Source organism: Panthera leo, chromosome C1, assembly GCF_018350215.1.
Source record: "Panthera leo isolate Ple1 chromosome C1, P.leo_Ple1_pat1.1, whole genome shotgun sequence".
Classification (NCBI taxonomy): domain Eukaryota; kingdom Metazoa; phylum Chordata; class Mammalia; order Carnivora; family Felidae; genus Panthera; species Panthera leo.
In genome coordinates this window covers 43,964,925-43,983,429 of record NC_056686.1, presented here as the reverse complement: position 1 = coordinate 43,983,429, position 18,505 = coordinate 43,964,925, and the positions used below count along the sequence as shown (strand labels likewise).

The 18,505-nt window shown below is 40.6% G+C and overlaps 1 protein-coding gene across 2 annotated transcripts in view; it reads right to left on the bottom strand.

Annotated features, from left to right (window-relative positions):
* Positions 1-18,505, bottom strand: part of TTC4 (tetratricopeptide repeat domain 4) — a 30,978-nt gene that overhangs the window by 4,111 nt on the left and 8,362 nt on the right. For both annotated transcript variants that reach the window (XM_042951523.1, XM_042951524.1), the window contains exons 5-8: positions 17,936-18,060; positions 10,723-10,809; positions 8,472-8,689; positions 7,539-7,620 (exon numbers count right to left, since the gene is read on the bottom strand). In XM_042951523.1, coding sequence (XP_042807457.1) covers positions 7,539-7,620; positions 8,472-8,689; positions 10,723-10,809; positions 17,936-18,060 — 512 coding nt within the window. The remainder of the gene's footprint in view (positions 1-7,538; positions 7,621-8,471; positions 8,690-10,722; positions 10,810-17,935; positions 18,061-18,505) is intronic.

The window sequence follows — 18,505 nt, the reverse complement described above, 5'->3', positions numbered from 1 at the left end:
AGATGTCTGCATAGGAGGGCTGGCCGGGAGTGAGCCCGGCCAGTGGAGGGCAAGCTTGCTGGGAACTGGCCAGCCTAACCCAGGTGATAAGGGCTACCTTTTAGGACAGCTGTCCAAGATGAGGTGTCAGAGCCCATGTGGGATGAGAAGGGTGTCCTTGTTTGGGGACAGCTGAGATGGGGTGTCACAATCAGAACTAGTGTATCAAACTAACTTCCTGATATTGGTGGTTGGTTGGGATTATGAAGGAAAATATCCTTGTCTGTAGGGAAATGATGCTTAAGTATTTAGGGGCAATGGGGCATCAGTTGGCATCTTACTCTCAAATGGTTAGAAGACAAAATCTTTGTACCCTAAGCTGTGATTTAAAAAAATAATGAGCCAAGACGGCAGAAGAACATGGAAGTTGTTTTTGCATCTCGCATCCATGAAATACAGCCAGATCAACACTAAACCATCCTGTACACCTAGAAAACTGATTTTAGGATTAACACAACAATCTGCACAACCTGAACCACAGAACTCAGCAGGTACATGGCACAGAAAGGTTAACTGGGGGAGAGAGAAGCCACGGAGGACAGGGAGCTATTTTTGCTTGTGGTAAGAGGACGGAGACAGAGGGAGAGTATGGGAAAAGCACCTCCCACTCCCCACCCCCAAAAAAAGCAGCTGGAGAGAAAGTGGAAACAGCCGCAGGGACTGAACTAAAAAGAGAAAAAAGGAGGGGGTTTAAATTCCACTAAGACTCTATATAAACAGGGGGAACACAGAGCCTCAAACTCTGCAGCTTGATACCTGACAGTGCTCTGGTGGGAAGGGCAAATCCCCAGAGGCAGAGTGAGGCCCGGGGGTCCTTGGGCCAGCAGACCCCGGAGAACAACCATATTTGCTGGTGCTGGAACAAAGTCGTTAAGGGTGAAGCCCGGTGCCAGGTATGTATTGCGATTTTCCATAATCCCTGAAATGCTGCTGCTACATGATTGCGTGAACATTTTCTGGGGCAGGCTGGCACCCAGACGCAGTCTCTTGGCATTAGCAGCAGCACAGTCCCATGAACATTCCTGGGGGCAGGCACCTGGCCCTTGCTCAGCGAGACCCTCTTGCAGAGGGGCAGAACAGGTCAAAGCTGCAGTCCCTCAGAAATAAGGGGTCAGGGAAAACAGCTGCATCTGAGATAAAACTCAGGAGGGAGGTGTTGCCTGGGGCTTGGTCATGGACAGTATAAAAGCAGGGAGTGGACGGAAGCTGATGACAAAGGTCAGGTGCACAATTGATGATTGGGGAGAACAGAGTTCTGATACTAGAGACAGGGTAGCTGGGATATGCCACTTTCACTCCTCCCACGCATGCACATACCTACAAGCTCCACAACAATCCACCCCAGTAAGCTAAACAGCGACATCTAGTGGGGAACAGAACCATTACCCTAAGCCCCGCCCAAATGGGCCAACCTTACTCTTCAGGAACACTACAAGTGTCTCTGCCTGCTTAGTTTATGGACTATAAATTGCTTCATAGTTTGACTTCTAGGGGAAAATGATGTAATTTCAATAGTATTTCAGTCTGTTCACTGGGCCATCTATTCAATTTTCTTTTTTCCTCTTTTCGTTTCTTTTTCTTGAATACAGAAAGAGAAAAAATTTATTATTTTCAATTTTTATTGAAAATATTTTCCTTTAATTTTTTTCTATTTTTTTATTTTGTAAATTTTTCAAATTCTATTTTACTTATTTCATTTTATTCTATTTCACTGTATTCATTTTTTTCAAATTTTCAAACGTTTTCCTTTTTTTTCTTTTTTCCCCTTTTTCCCTTTTTCCTGTAATCTTTCAACAACCAGACTGAAACACACCTAGGATCTAGCATCATTTATTTGAATTTGTGTGTGTGTTGTTTTTAATTTTTTAATTATAATTTTTTTGACCTTATTAATTCCTTTTCTGCCATCAAAATGACAAAATGAAGGAATTCACCCCAAAAGAAAGAGGAGGAAGAAACAACAGCCAGGGACTTAACACAGATACAAGCAAGGTGTCTGAACCAGAATTCAGAATCATGATAATAAGAATGCTAGGGGTCGAAAATAGATTAGAATCCCTTTCTGGGGTGATAAAAGAAGTAAAAGCCAGTCAGGATGAAATAAAAAATGTAACTGAGCTGCAATCTCAAATCGATGCCACGGTGGCAAGGATGGATGAGGCAGAGCAGTGAATTAGTGATACAGAGAACAAATTTATGGACAATGAAGCAGAAAAAAAGTGGGAGACTAAGGCAAAAGTGCATGATTTAAGAATTAGAGAAATCAGTGACTCATTAAAAAGGAACAACAGCACAATCATAGGGCTCCCAGAAGAGGAAGAGAGAGAAATAGGGGTAGAAGGGTTAGGTGAGCAAATCATAGCACAAAACTTCCTTAACATGGGGAAAGACACAGACATCAAAATCCAGGAAGCACAGAGGACTCCCGTTAGATTCAACAAAAACCAACCATCAACTGGCATATCACAGTCAAATTCACAAAATACTCAGGCAAGAGAAGAATCATGAAAGCAGCAAGGAAAAAACAGTCCTTAACCTACAAGGGAAGACAGATCAGGTTTGCAACAGACCTATCCAGAGAAACTTGGCAGTCCAGAAAGGAGTGGCAGGATATATTCAAGGTGCTGAATCAGAAAAATATGCAGCCAAGAACTCTTTATCCACCAAGGCTGTCATTCCAAATAGAAGGAGAGATTAAAAGTTTCCCAGACAAACAAAAATTAAATGAGTTTATGACCACTAAACCAGCCCTGCAAGAAATTTTAAGGGGAACTCTCTGAGGGGAGAAAAGATGGGTGGGGGTGGGGGGGAGACCAAAAGCAACAAAGACTAGAAGGAACCAGAGAACATCACCAGAAACTCCCAACTCTACAAGAAACATAATGGCAATAAATTCATACCTTTCAGTACTCACTCTAAATGTCAATGGACCGGTCTCCCTTCTCCACCAGGAAAAAATAAAATAAAATAAATGTCAATGGACTAAATGCTCCAATCAAAAGACATAGGGTAAAAGAATGGATAAGAAAACAAGAACCATCTATATGCTGTTTACAAGAGACCCACTTTAGACCTAAAGACACCTTCAGATTGAAAGTAAAGGGATGGAGAACCATCTATCATGCTAATGGTTGACAAAAGAAGTACCCATACATACATCAGACGATCTACACTTTAAAAAAAAGACTGTAACAAGAGATGAAGAAGGGCATTCTATCATAATTAAGCGTTCTTCCACCAAAAGACCCAACAATTGTAAACATTTGTGCCAAATGCAGAAGCACCCAAATATATATAAATCAATCACAAACATAAACGCACTGATAATAATACCATAATAGTGGGGGACTTCAACACCCCACCTACAGCAGTAGATCATCTAAACAGAAAATCAACAAGGAAACAATGTCATTGAATGACACACTGGACCAGATGGACTTAACAGATATATTCAGAATATTTTATCTTAAAGCAGTGGACTACACATTCTTCTCCAGTGCACATGGAATTCTCCAGAATGGATCACATTCTGGGACACAAATCAGCCCTCAACAAGTACAAAAAGACTGAGATCATACCATGCATATTTTTAGACCACAACACTGTGAAACTCGAAATCAACCACAAGAAAAAATTTGGAAAGATAACAAATACTTGGAGACTAAAGAACATCCTACTAAAGAATGAATGGGCTAACCAAGAAGTTAAAGAGGAAATTAAAAAGTACATGGAAACCAATGAAAATGAAAACACCACAGCCCAAAACCTCTGGGATGCAACAAAGGCAGTCATATGAGGGAAGTGTATAGCAATCCAGTCCTTCCTAGAGAAGGAAGAAAGGTCTCAGATACACAACCTAACCTTACACCTTAAAGAGCTAGAAAAAGAACAGCAAATAAAACCCAAAGCCAGCAGAAGACAGGAAATAATAAAGATTAGAGCAGAAATTAATGCTATCAAAACCAAAAACAGAACTGATCAATGAAACCAGAAGCTGTTTCTTTGAATTAACAAAACTGATAAACCACTAGCCAGTCTGATCAAAGAGAAAAAGGCCCCAAATAAATAAAATCAAGAATGAAAGAGGAGAGATCATAACCAACACAAGAGAAATAAAAACAATAATAAGAGAATATTATAAGCAATTATATGCCAATAAAATGGGCAATCTGGAAGAAATGGACAAATTCCCAGAAACATATACACTACCAAAACTGAAACAGGAAGAAATAGAAAATCTGAACAGACCCATAACCAGTAAAGAAATTAAATTAGTAATCAAAAATCACCCAAAAAGCGAGTCCAGGGCCAGATGGCTTTCCAGGGGTATTCTACCAAACATTTAAGGAAGAGTTAACACCTATTCTCTTGAAGCTGCTCCAAAAAATAGAAATGGAAGGAAAACTTCCAAACTCTTTCTATGAAGCCAACATTACCTTGATTCCAAAACCAGACAAAGACCCCACTAAAAGGGAGAACTATAAATCAGTTTCCCTGATGAACATGAATGCAAAAATCCTCAACAAGATATTAGCCAACTGGATCCAACAATACATGAAAAAAATTATTCACCACGACCAAGTGGGATTTATACCTGGGATGTAGCGCTGGTTCAATATCCGCAAAACAATCAATGTGACTCATCACATCAATAAAAGAAAAGGACAAGAACCACATGATCCTCTCAATAGATGCAGAAAAAGCATTTGACAAAATACAGCATTCTTTCTTAATTAAAATCCCTCAAGAAAGTAGGGATAGAAGGATCATACCTCGAGATCATAAAAGCCATAATATGAGAGACCCTACGCCAATATCATCCTCAGTGGGGAAAAACTGAGAGCTTTCCCCCTGAGATCAGGAACAAGACAGGGATATCCGATCTTGCCACTGTTATTCAACATAGCATCAGAAGTCTTAGCCTCAGCAATCAGACAACACAAAGAAATAAAAGGCATCCAAATTGGCCAGGAGGAGGTCAAACTTTCACTCTTCGCAGATGACATGACACTCTATATGGAAATCCCAAAAGATTCCACCAAAAAAAACTGCTAGAACTGATTCATGAATTCAACAAAGTTGCAGGCTATAAAATCAATGCATAGAAATGGGTTGCGTTTCTATACACCAACAATGAAGCAACAGAAAGAGAAATCAAGGAATCGATCCCGTTTACAATTGCACCAAAACCCATAAAATACCTAGGAATAAATCTAACACCAAAGGGGTAAAAAATCTATACACTGAAAGCTATAGAAAGCTTATGAAAGAAATTGAAGAAGACATAAAAAAATGGAAAAATATTCCATGTTCCTGGATAGGAAGAACAAATATGTTAAAATGTCAATACCCAAAGCAATCTACATATTCAATGCAATACCTACCAAAATAATACCAGCATTCTTCACAGAGCTAGGACAAACAATCCTAAAATTTGTGTGCAACCAGAAAATACCCCCAACAGCCAAAGCAATCTTGAAAAAGAAAACTAAAGCAGGAGGCACCACAATCCTGGACTTCAAGCTGTATTACAAAGCTGTAATCATCAAGATAGTACGGTACTGGCACAAAAACAGACACACAGATCAATGGAATAGAGAATCCAGAAATGGACCTACAAACGTATGGCCAACTAATCTTTGACCAAGCAGGAAAGAAAATCCAATGGAATAATGACAGTCTCTTCAGCAAGTGGTGCTGGGAAAACTGGACCACTTTCTCACACCATACACAAAAATAAACTCAAAATGGATCAAGGACCTAAATATAAGACAGGAAGCCATAAAAATCCTCAAAGAGAAAGCAGGCAAAAACTTCTTTGACCTTGGCCGCAGCAACTTCTTACTCGTCTCCGGAGGCAAGGGAAACAAAAGCAAAAATGAACTATTGGCACCTCATCAAAATAAAAAGCTTCTGCACAGCAAAGCAAACAATCAGCAAAACTAAAAGGCAACCAACAGAATGGAGAAGATATTTGCAAATGACATATCAGATAAAGGGTTAGTATCCAAAATCTATAAAGAACTTATCAAACTCAACACCCAAAAAACAAATAATCCAATGAAGAAATGGGCAAGAGACATGAATAGACACTTCTCCAAAGATGACATCCAGATGGCCAATCAACATATGAAAAAATGCTCCACATCACTCATCATCAGGGAAATACAAATCACAACCACAATGAGATACTACCTCACACCTGTCAGAATGGCTAACATTAACAACTCAGGCAACAACAGATGTTGGAGAGGATGCAGAGAGAGAGGATCTCTTTTGCACTGCTGGTGGGAATGCAAACTGGTGCAGCTACTCTGGAAAACAATATGGAGGTTCCTCAAAAAAATTAAAAATAGAACTAGGCTACGACCCAGCAATCGCACTACAAGGTATTTATCCAAGGGCTACAAGTATGCTGTTTTGAAGGGACACATGCACCCCTTTATATGTGCACCCTTTATATTTATATTAGTTGGCCAATGTTTATAGCAGCACTATCAACAATAGCCAAAGTATGGAAAGAGCCCAAATGTCCATCGATGGATGAATGGATAAAGTGTGGGGTGTGTGTGTGTGTGTGTGTGTGTGTGTGTGTGTGTGTGTGTGTGTATGGAGTACCCTGGCAGTATTACTCGGCAATCAAAAAGAATGAAATCTTGCCATTTGCAACTATGTGGATGGAACTAGAGGGTATTATGCTAAGTGAAATTAGCCAGTCAGAAAAAGACAAATATATGACTTCACTCATATGAGGACTTTAAGAGACAAAACAGATGAACATAAGGGAAGGGAAACAAAAATAATATAAAAACAGGGAGGGGGACAAAACAGAAGAGACTCATAAATATGGAGAACTGAGGGTTGTTGGAGGGGTTGTCGGAGGGGGGATGGGCTAAATGGGTAAGGGGCATTAAGGAATCTACTCCAGGAATCATTGTTGCACTATATGCTAGCTAACTTGGATGTAAATTAAAAAAATAAATTAAAAAATACACATATACACATATACACACTTAAAAAATAAAAAAATAAAACAAAAAATAATAAAAAGGTCTCAACAATGGAGTAGTATTCAGCCTTAAAAAGGAAAGAAATTCTGACACAGGATACAATATGGATGAACCCTGAAGACATTATGCTAATGAAATAAGCCAGACACAAAAAGACAAATAGTGTATGGTTCTACTTATAGAAGGTTCCTAGAGTAGTCACATTCATAGAAAGAGAAAGTAGAATGGTGGTTGCCAGGGGCTGGAGGAGAAAATAGTTACTGTTTAACAGGTCCAGTGTTTCAGTTTGGGATGATGAAATGAGGATGGATGGTGGGGATGGTTGCACAACCATGTAAATTAAATGTACTTCATGCTACGAAAGTATGCACTGATTCAAATAATGAATTTTGTGTTCTGTATAATTTGACACAATTTTTTCTAAAGGCAGTAAAAACCTACCCCCCCCTCCCAAAATCCCATATAGGAACAAGGTAAAACATCTCTTACCTCTAAATTATTAGGGCAGTATTTTTGCTCTAAGTCCCAAGAGGGTGTTTCACCAAACATCACCATCAGATGATCAATAAACCTAAGGATATAAACATGTACTTTCTGGGTATCAGTAACTCATGATCTATTTTCCTACATCACAGGCCCTGGACACCCATACATAGAGGTATCAAAAATGTATAAAACATGAAATGCAGGCCCAAGCCATTCTGATCCAAAGCCATCTGGCTTAAGCCAAAATGTGTATGTGTATCACTCGTCCTTTTTTTTTTCCCAAGTTTATTCATTCATTTTTGAGAAAAAACGAGCACGTGAAGGAGGGAAAGAGAAAGAGGGAGAGAGAGAATCCCAAGCAGACTCCATGCTGTCAGCACGGAGCCTGACTTGGGGCTTGAACCCACGAACCAACCGTAAGACTATGATCTGAGCCGAAATCAAGAGTTGGCCACTTAACCAACTAAGCCACCCAGGCAACCCTCACTTATCCTATTATATGACAGTAATTTTCTTTAAACCAACTCAGGCTTAACAACATACCTTACATTTAGCTGCATTCTAAGCATTAACCCTATGAAATCACATGTTAAAACTGCTAGTTATATTTTTCCTAATACACACTTCAGTTACCATGCATATACTATCTACAATGACTTCCTATCTCACCAGAGATATGTATTAGGGCTTGGCAGACTCTACTGCGGTTCTCTGCTTGTTAGCCCGGTCCAGACAACAGTGCGACCTGTGTCTGTCACTACAAAGCTAGTTATAGTTAGTGAAGGGAGAAATGAGCTCCAGGATAGAGATTATGACAAACCAGACTGTTAACCCTCTAAACTATACTCGGACCTCCTCCACCAAAAATTTCCTCTGCCGAGACAGCAGGGAAAGAGCACGCAAGCAAGAACAAAGGGCTCTTGGGCAAGTAAATACCTGGAGTCCTCGTGAAAAGCAGCGATGAAGTCCGACTGGGTGTGCTCTGGGTACAGAAAGAGCACGGGCCAGCTTAACCTGCCCTGCTCATCTACACTCAGCCTGGCTCCATAGCGGTTCTCCGAGCTGAGCCGATCCAGGGAAAGCTCACCTAGATCTTCTGAGTCTGAATCTTCATCCTCACTGGCAGCTTCAGAGACTAGCTTGATGTTCCTAGCCTGGATTAAAAACATAAAAACACACACACAAACCTTATCGTGTGGAAGGATCTAAGACCATTTCAATAACAGGGAAACCATCAAACTGTGAGCTTCCTGAGGGCCAGCTCTACACAGGATTCATCTTCATTACCCCTGAGGCTTGGCACAGCAGGGAGAACTCACCTTGACCAGGTGCTGGACCACATGCTGGACCCTGTGTCACAGAGACAAGCTAGATATGGTTCCTGCCCTCAAGACCCTGCTAATGGTCTAGTGGGCACAGAGCTATGGAAATAAGTACAATATAAGGTAAGAAGTGGAGTTGCAGAAATGCAGACCATCAATAATTAATTTAGCCTGGGGGCTGGAGATGGCTGGGGTATGCTGGGTCCTGAGCAATGACTATGAAAGGAAGAGAAGTTGGGCAGGGGCTGTGGGGAGGATAGAAGGTCATTCCACCCCAAGGAACAGCATATGTAAAGGCACAGAAAAGATCAAGAGCGGGCATATACAAAAATGGTAAGTGTGTTGGTTTAGCTAGGACATAGAATACTAAAAATAATGCACACTGACTTAATCTTGGCTGTCTCGTGGAAATAAAGATAAATCAAAGGTCTGAACAGAAGAGTTGCCTCTTTATGTATGTGTGTGGAGGCTAGCACACACAGGGAAAGTTACATGCGATCCAAGTTACTTTTAGTATCTCCTACATCAGGGGTTGGCAAACTTTTCCTTAAAGGATCAGACAGAAATATTTTAGGCTTTCTGAGCCAAATGGTCTCTGTTGAAATTAACTATTCAACTCTGCCACTGTAGTGTGAAAACAGCCATATGTGACACATAAACAAATAGGCAGGGATGTGATCCACTGGCTGCAGTCTGCTGACCCCAGTTTTAAACCATTGGTAAAATACGGTTCTGTGTACACAACTGTTAGAGCAATTCTTATGAACACTGAAGCTTAAGATGCAGGGTCAGACTAAAGGAGAGAGCCGAAATCAGGTCTATATACAAATGTCTGGGCATTGCAATATTCTACATTTTATTTTAGAATATGACTACATCCCTCACTATGGATGATTAGCTGGAGAATCTAGAGTATTACATTCTGTTAACAGGTATTAGCAGATTGCTTGTTGTGGGGGAGGGACTAGTGGAGTGCATCTTAGTATGAGGGTCTCAAAGTCAGTAAGTAACTTTATTTTTTTTTTTTAACATTTATTTATTTTTGAGAGACAAAGAGAGACAGAGCATGAGTAGGGGAGGGGCAGAGAGAGGGGGAGACACAGAATTCGAAGCAGGCTCTAGGCTCTGAGCTGTCAGCACAGAGCCCGACGTGGGGCTCGAACTCACGAACCACGAGACCATGACCTGAGCCGAAGTTGGGACGCTCAACAGACTGAGCCACCCAGGCGCCCCAAGTAAGTAACTTTAATGGTGCCTAATTTAACTCAACAAAAAATGAAACCAAGGGCCTACTCCACAATCTCATGGCGGGTATCCTCTCCCTTGTGAAGACCAAGCAAGCCAAACCTCTACAGGTGCCTTGCTAGGTATCCAGGTGAAAACACGATTTGGCTCAGACTACATCCATTTAAAATGCAGGGAAGAAAGGACAGGGTCAAATCTTTTTGTTATAAAGGAGCAGCTTCCTGAAAATTCAGACTCTCTCAGGATGCAATGGCTCAAAGCAAGGACCTGGCTCTGATACACATCAGCTGTGCAAGGTTTCTTCACCTCTCTGAGAGAACATCATCATCTAGCAAAGCAGCAGATGGAAGATCTATCTCAAAAGGCTACTGTGAAGATTAAATACTGCTTAACCCATAGCAACTATTCAGTGTAGGTTACCTGAGATCAACACATGTACACAAGCAGGAGAGCTGACTGACCTCGGGGGATGGGACTCCAGAGCCCCTTCACCACACTGCTTCACCAAAGCAGAAAGAAAACGAACAAATTCAGGTAAAGCATCCCAAGAAAGGTTCCCAATAAGCTTGAGGATCAGTGGATTTAGCAAGACCATACGAGCCTGACGTTCGAGCACTCACCTTGACGGCCTGGAGTAAAGCCTTATTATGGTTCTGCTCCTTCTTTTCTTTCATCTTTGCTTTTCTTATATCCCTCTGTTCAGTTCTCTAAAAATGAAATTGAGATCCATCATCTTAGGAAACTTGCTTCCTCTTCTGTTACCCAGCCTGCTTCTTAATTATGATCTTTGGTATGTCTCCAACCCAGGCTCCTGTGTCAAGCAATACCAGCGGCCTGATTCAGTTCAATAAACATTTCACAAGCACACATCTGGGGTGCCTGGCTGGCTCAGTTAAGCATCTGACTCCTTGATTTCAGCTCAGGTCATATCTCAGTTCATGAGTTCGAGCGCCACACTGGGCTCTGCACTGATAGTATGGAGCCTGCTTAGGGTTCTCTCTCTCCCTCTCTAAATTAATTAATTAGCTAATTAATTAAACAAACTTTAAAAGCACATGTCTGGGTGCTTAGAATTCTTTAAAAATGTGAAAACATCCTTAGTTCACAGAATGTGTAAGAACAGGCCAAAGGCTGGATTTGGCCAGTTTGCTGACCTCTGACCTAAAATATAGTACCAACCATACCTCAGCCTCCCCACAAAAGCCCCACAAAGACTAACAATGGCTGGTAACTCTTGTCCATTCCTTCTCCAATCCAGTCTGCCAACAGAACTGTAAAACTCCTTTCTGCTGTTAGGAAGTTTGGTTACACTATCCAGTGTACCCCACCCCACTGATACCACTAAAAACTATGTCCAATTCAGTGCCTTTACAGTTGAGCTACACCAAATCACAATGTCTGGTCCACATCAGAGAATGATTAAGGATGATGTTGTCCCCTGTTGTTTTTACTCTGATTTACAGGAATACAATGGAGTGTTGTGGCACATGTACAAGTATTTATTTTAACATTTGTTTCAAATTCTTTGGGTATATGCCTAGGAATACAAGTGCTGGTTCATATGTTAATTTTGTGGTTAATTTTCTGAGGAACTGTCAAGCGGTTTTCCATAATGGCTGTCATTTTACATTCTCACCAACAACACACAAAGGTTTCAGTTTCTCCTCATACTTCTCAACATTTATTTTCCTTAAAAAAAAAAAAAATCATAACCAGGGGTACCTGGGTGGCTCAGTCAGTTAAGTGTCTGACTTCAGCTCAGGTCATGATCTTGTAGTTCATGAGTTTGAGTCTCACACTGGGCTCCACACTGACAGTGTGGAGCCTGCTTGGGATTCTCTCCCTCTCTCCCTCTTCCCCTCTCCCATTTGTGCTCTCTCTCAAAATTGATTAGCTAATTAAAAAATGATAACCATCCCAGTGTGAAATAGAATCTCATTGTGGTTTTGATTTACATTTGCCTAATGATTAACAATGTTAAACATCTTTCATATGCTTTTTGGCCATTACGTACCCTCTTTGGAGAAATGTCTGTTCAGATCCTTTGCCCATTTAAAAAGTTGGATTGTCTTTTAATTGTTGAGATGTTAAGAGTTCCTTATATATTCCAGATAATGTCCCTTAACAGGAGGCGCTTGGGTGACTCAGTTGGTTAAGGATCCAAATCTTCATTTCAGCTCAGGTCATGATCTCATGGTTCGTAAGTTTGAGACCACATCGGACTCTGTGCTGACAGTGTGGAGGCTGCTTGGGATTCTCTCTCTCCCCCTCTTTCTCTGCCCTTCCCCTGCTCACTCTCTCTCTCTCTCAAAAATAAAACAGATAAAACTTAAAAAAAAAAAAAAACAACCCTTGACAGATACATGATTTACAAATATTCTCCCATTCTGTGGGTTGTCTTTTCACTTTCTCAATGGTAGCCTCTGAAGCACAATAGTTTTTACCTTTGATGACGTCCAGTTTATCTGTTTTGTTGTTTCTTGTGCTTTTTGTGTCATATCTAAGAAACCATTGCCTAATCCAAGGTCATGAAGATTAATGCCAACATTTTAAGAGTTCTATAGCTTTGGGGTGCCTGGGTGGCTCAGTTGGTTAAGTGTCTGACTCCTGATTTCAGCTAGGTTGTGATCTCTCAGTTCATGAGACTGAGCCCCACATCAGGCTCAGTGCTGACAGCTCCAAGCCTCCTTGGGATTCTCTCCCACCTCCCCGTCCCCCACCTCCCATCCCTTCCCCATGCCCTCTCTAAAAAAAAAAAAAAAAAAAAAAAAGTTTTGTAGCTTTGCTCTTCCATTTAGGTCTTTGATCCATGTTGCATATGAAATGAGGTAGGAGTCCAAATTCATGCTTTGCATGGGGATATACAGTTGTTCCAGCATTGTTTATTGACAAGACTGTTCCTTCCCCATTGAATAGTTTAGGTACCCTTGATGAACAGTAACTGTCCATGAATGTGAGGGTTTACTTCTGAGCTCTCAATTCTGTTACACCTATAGGTCTGTCCTTCTGCCAGTACCACAATGTCTTGATTACCACAGTAGTAAGATTTGAAATTTTAGTAAGATTTGAAATTGGGAAGTGTCAGTGCTCTAACTTAATGCTTTTTAGGATTGTTTTTGGCTATTCTGGGTACTTCGAATTTACATATGAATATCAGAATCAGTCTGTCAATATTCTGCAAAGCAGCCAGTTAGAAATTTGATACACACTGGGTTGAATCTATACACCAATTTGGGGAGCACTGTCGTCTTAACAATATTAAGATGATTCAGGGGCGCCTGGGTGGCTCAGTCGGTTAAGCATCTGACTGCCGCTTAGGTCATGATCTCACGGTTAGCTGAGTTTGAGCTCCGCATCAGGCTCTGTGCCTACAGCTCAGAGCCTGGAGCCTGCTTCAGATTCTGTGTCTCCCTCTCTCTCTGTCCCTCCCACTCTCACACGCTTCTCTCTCAAAAATAAAAAAATTTTTTAAAAATCTGATTTATGAATGTCTTCCTATTTTCTTATATTTAATTTCTTTAAACAATGTTTTATATTTTCAGATAAGTTTTATGCTACTTTAGTTAAATTTATTCCTAAATATTTTATTCTTTCTGACGCTATCGTAGATGGAATTGTTTTCTTAATTTCATATTTGGAATGTTCACCAACAGCTTGCTAAACTAATTTATTAGTTCTAATAGATTTTTAGTGGATTCCTTAGGATTTTTTATATATAAGATTGTATCATTTGTAAATCAAGAGTGTTCCTTCTTTTTTGAAGGATAGGTTTGCTGGATATAGAGTTCTTAGTTGACTTTCTTTCGGCACTTTGAATGACAATCCATGGAACCCTTTGGCTTCCATGGCTTCTGATGAGAAATCAGCTGTTACTTTTATTGAGGCTCTCTTATACGTGAAGAGTCACTTCTCCCTTGATGCTTTTAACATTCTTGTGTTTGATTTTCAGCAGTTTGATTATGATATGTCCAGGTACAGATTTCTTTAAGTTGATCCTACTTGGAGTTTGTTAAGCTTCTTAGAAGGGTAGATAACTGGTTTTTATCAAATCTGGGAAGTTTTGGCTTTATCTCTTCAAGTATTCTTTTGTCTCTTTTTCTTTCTCCTGTCCTGGGACTCCCATGTCTATGATGATATACTTGATGGCATCCAACAAGCCGCTCAGTCTCTCTTCATGTTTCTTTATTCTTCTTTCTGTTCCTCACGCTGGGTAATCACAACTGACCTATCTTCACAGTTCTGCTGTTAAGCCCTTTAGTGAACTTTTCATTTCAGTTATACTTTTCAACTACAGAATTTCTATTTGATTCTTTTTTATAATTTATTGATAGTCTCTATTTGGTAAGACATTGTTCTCATTTTTTTTTTTTTTAATTCTTTACTTCTTTCTTTTGTTCTAGAACATACTGGAAAGAGCTGGTTTAAAGTCTTTATAAGTCTCATGTCTGGGCTTCCTCAGGGACATTTCCTATTGATTTTTTTCCTGTGTATGGATCATACTTTCTTATTTCTTTGCATGTCTTGTAATTTTGTATTGAAAACCAGACATTTAAAATAATACAATATGGCAACTCTGGAAATTGCATTCTCCTCTCTCTTTCCCCTCCAGTTTTTGACATTGCTTCTCCTATTGTTTTAATTACTTTCCTGAACTAATTCTATAAAGCGTGTATTCTGTTTTATGTGACATGAAAGTCCCTGAATAGTTAGTTTAGTGGTCAACTAATGATTGGACGGATTTCCGTAAACGCCTGAAGCCAAAAAGTCTCCCACTCTTTGCTGGAGGGCTCTCTGTGCATGTTGTGGCACACCTTCAACACTCACCCACTGTTTACAATGCAGCCTTAGCCTTCCTTACAGCTTTCACAGAGCCTCCAAGTCAGCCAGAGGTAAGAGGTAAAGCCTTCTTAGACCTTTCCTGAGCACATGCATAGCCCTGGACACACATGTGACCTTGTAGATCTTCAGGAATATGTTGGAGCTTTTCAAAGCCCCTGCAGAATCTCATTTCCCAGCCTTTCCTTTTAAGTATTCTGGTAAGCCTACTGTTTGCCCTGTTATGCACTATCTCAGGCAGTGGCAATCTTAACTAATTCCTTCTAATTATTTCTGACACACCCCTTCTTCCCACCCAGCTCCCCCGACCCCAAAAGCTTTTCATACTGGGATAGCTCGAAGATGAGTTAAATTAAATCAGCCTGGTGAGTGGGGTCTTCTTGGAAACCACCCAGATGGTCAAATAATGACAATTCTTTAGGAACGGGGCTTTGAAAGGGCTCTAATCCTATCTGCCTCCTCTGGTGGCTGCCAGGCTGCTCATTTTCACCATGATTCTTTCCCGGCTACTGTGGTAGTACGGAAATGGAAACAGGGAATAGGAGATGGGAACAGGGTAAGTAAAAATGTCACAAAGCTTGCTCTGCTTATTGGAGGTTCAGACACTTTTCCTGAATCAACACTCCCTGATTGCTGCAAGCCTTTGGCTCATTTCAGAGTTCTGAAAAAGTTGACGGACCATTTTGCCAGTTTTCCATACATTTTATCAAGTAAAGAATTTTAGCAGGTCTTTATTTGGCCATTTTTGCTGATGTCACTTCTCTTTGCCAATTTATCTACTTGTTCTATCAATTACTGAGTGATGTTGACATCTACACCTATTTGTAGATTTGTCTCCTTTATCAATTTTTTTGCTTCATGCATCTTGAAGTGCTCTTCTTACTTTACATACATATTTAGAATTGTTAAATGTTCTTGATAAGCTTTTATCATTTAAAAAATTCCATACTTTATTTCTGGTAATAAATACCAGATGGTATTGATGGCTGTTTTGTCTGATTTTACCATCACCGTATGAGGTCTGTTGCGTACACACACCAAGCACATAGGAATCCAGAATTAGTTTATACTCAGATATAGAATAATCCTGATACTCAGCAAGCAGTGTTATCTATACCCAATATCAGGCTTTGGAGCCCTGAAATCTTCCTTTAACTGTGCCTGTGCTACAGAACCTACAGCTTTCATTTAGGTCCACTATGGGTTTTTGTGGATTAGCTTGGCTATGGCCTTACACAGTAGCCTGCGAGACATTCTCTCAGTTACCTAGGTTCAGAATTCTGTCACTGAGCCATGTGAGTCAACAGATATCTACTTTTTCTATCATTTTATATGTCCAGAATGACCTTTGACTAAAACCTACCCCTTTGTAGGGCTAGCTGAAGGCTCCCATAGCACTGAGAATTCCCCCTCCATAGTATAAGCAGTGCAGACAGACCTAGAACAGTAATCAGGAGACTTGAAGTCCAGTTCCGGCTTTGTATTAATAGACATGCGAGGCAGTGATGCATAGGGACTAAGCACGTGGACTCTAGACCCAGACTGCCTGACTCTGACGCCCAGCTTCACCACAGCTACGTGACTTAGGCAGGTTCCTAATCTCTATGCTTTAGCTACCTACTCCTGAAAGGTGAATCAGAATAGTTCCTACCTTGTAGGGTTGTTGTGTGGTTTAAATGAATTCATTTAAGTAAAAATATTTAAATAGCACCTGGAAGATACACCCAGTAAATGCTATCTAAATGCTGGACATTATTTTTCATACTGATGGTATTCTGCCAGTATTACTGTTTTATCATCACTGTTGCTACTATGTGCCAGAAATAGCATTTCATCAGCAAGTTATAGGTGTCTTAAAGCTGGGAGTTATACAACGCTGCAGAAGCTTAAGGTTTTGTTTAATGTTCAACAAAAGCTCTTTCAAGAGCTTTACACAGTGTGCAGACTACATTATGGCAGTCTTATGCCATTTCTTATTTATTCAAATCATAATAGCCACAAACTTATCAACTCCTTATAAGTCAAGAATGTACTAACACACACATATTCTCATTCAACCCTCATAAAAACCTAAGGCATATGTTATGTCCACAATTTTCAAAGAGGGGATTGAGTTTCAGAAATATCAAGAACTTGCCGTAGTTATGCTCTCTCTTGTCTGGAATGCTCTCCACTCCCCACACCCCACCCTCCAGCTGAGTAAACTTTTGCTCAATCTTCAAGACATTAGACAGAAGCATCACCTCTTTCAGCCAGTCTTCTCTGCCATCCCCATTGCTGCCCTGCTCTCACCCAGGGCAGAGTTAGATACTACTACTCTATATACTATATATTCTTGCTCGCCTCTGTCACATTATAACTATAAACACATTATAACTATAAACAATAAACTTATTTGTGTTCTCCAGAGTTCCAAAGATAGGGAATAGTTCTGGTTTGGTTTTTGTATGTTTATTTATTTTTGACAGAGAGACAGAGCGCAAGCGGAGAGGCAGAGAGAGACGGAGACACAGAATCTGAAGCAGGCTCCAGGCTCTAAACTCTCAGTACAGAGCCCCATGTGGGGCTCGAATTCACAAACCACGAGCTCATGACCTGAGCCAAAGTCGGATGCTTAGCCGACTGAGCCACCCAGGCGCCCTGGGTTTTGTTTTTAAAGAAGAAAAGTTGAGGTGCCTGGGTGGCTCAGTCAGTTAAGCATCCAACTCTTGATTTCAGCCCAGGTCATGATCTTGAAGTTCAGGAGTTCAAGACCCATGTTGGGCTCTGCACTGACAGCAAGGAGACTGCTTGGGATTCTCTCTTTCCATCTCTCTCTACATCTCCCCTGCTCATGCACACTTGCATGCACATACACTCTCTCTCTCTCAAAAAAAATATAAACATTTAAAAAAAATAAGAAAAAGTTTACAACAACCCAAAAGATACAATCTGGGAATTACTAAATAATTAATGCAAAGTAACAAATGCCAACTGGCTACTGATTCTGCCACCTACCTTCAGTTTGTCTGCTTTAGCCCTCATTTCCAGAAGCTTCTTCTCTCTGGCATCTATCTGCAACCCTTCATCACACCAGTTCACAGCCTCAGCAAAATTTTTCAGTTCCAAATGGCATAAGGCACCTGTAGAACCCAGAACCCTTAATATACGTGGACAATATGCATGGAAAGAGGCCTCCTTAAACAAGAACCCCCACCTCCACCAGCCAGCATTCTGAAGGGAAAACATGATTAAAGCCCCTTGTACTGCATTCTCCAGACAAGGAAGAATATTTTGTGTATCTTAGATCAGAAAGATTTCTAGGGCCCATTCAGCTCAAAACTCCTGTAAGCATTCCTGGTATTAAGGGCTTTTAAAGTAGGGAAAGCTACAGCTTAATGGCAAAGAGCATAGACTTTGGAATCAGACAGATACGGGCTAGACATCTGGCTCTGTCATTTACCAACTAGACATTAGACAAAGTACTGAGCACCTCCGAGCTTCAGGTTCCTCATCTGCAAATCAGAGTAAAGCCCATCTCAGATGATATTTTAAACGGAGACAGAAAGCAGAATTGACATTAGCCAT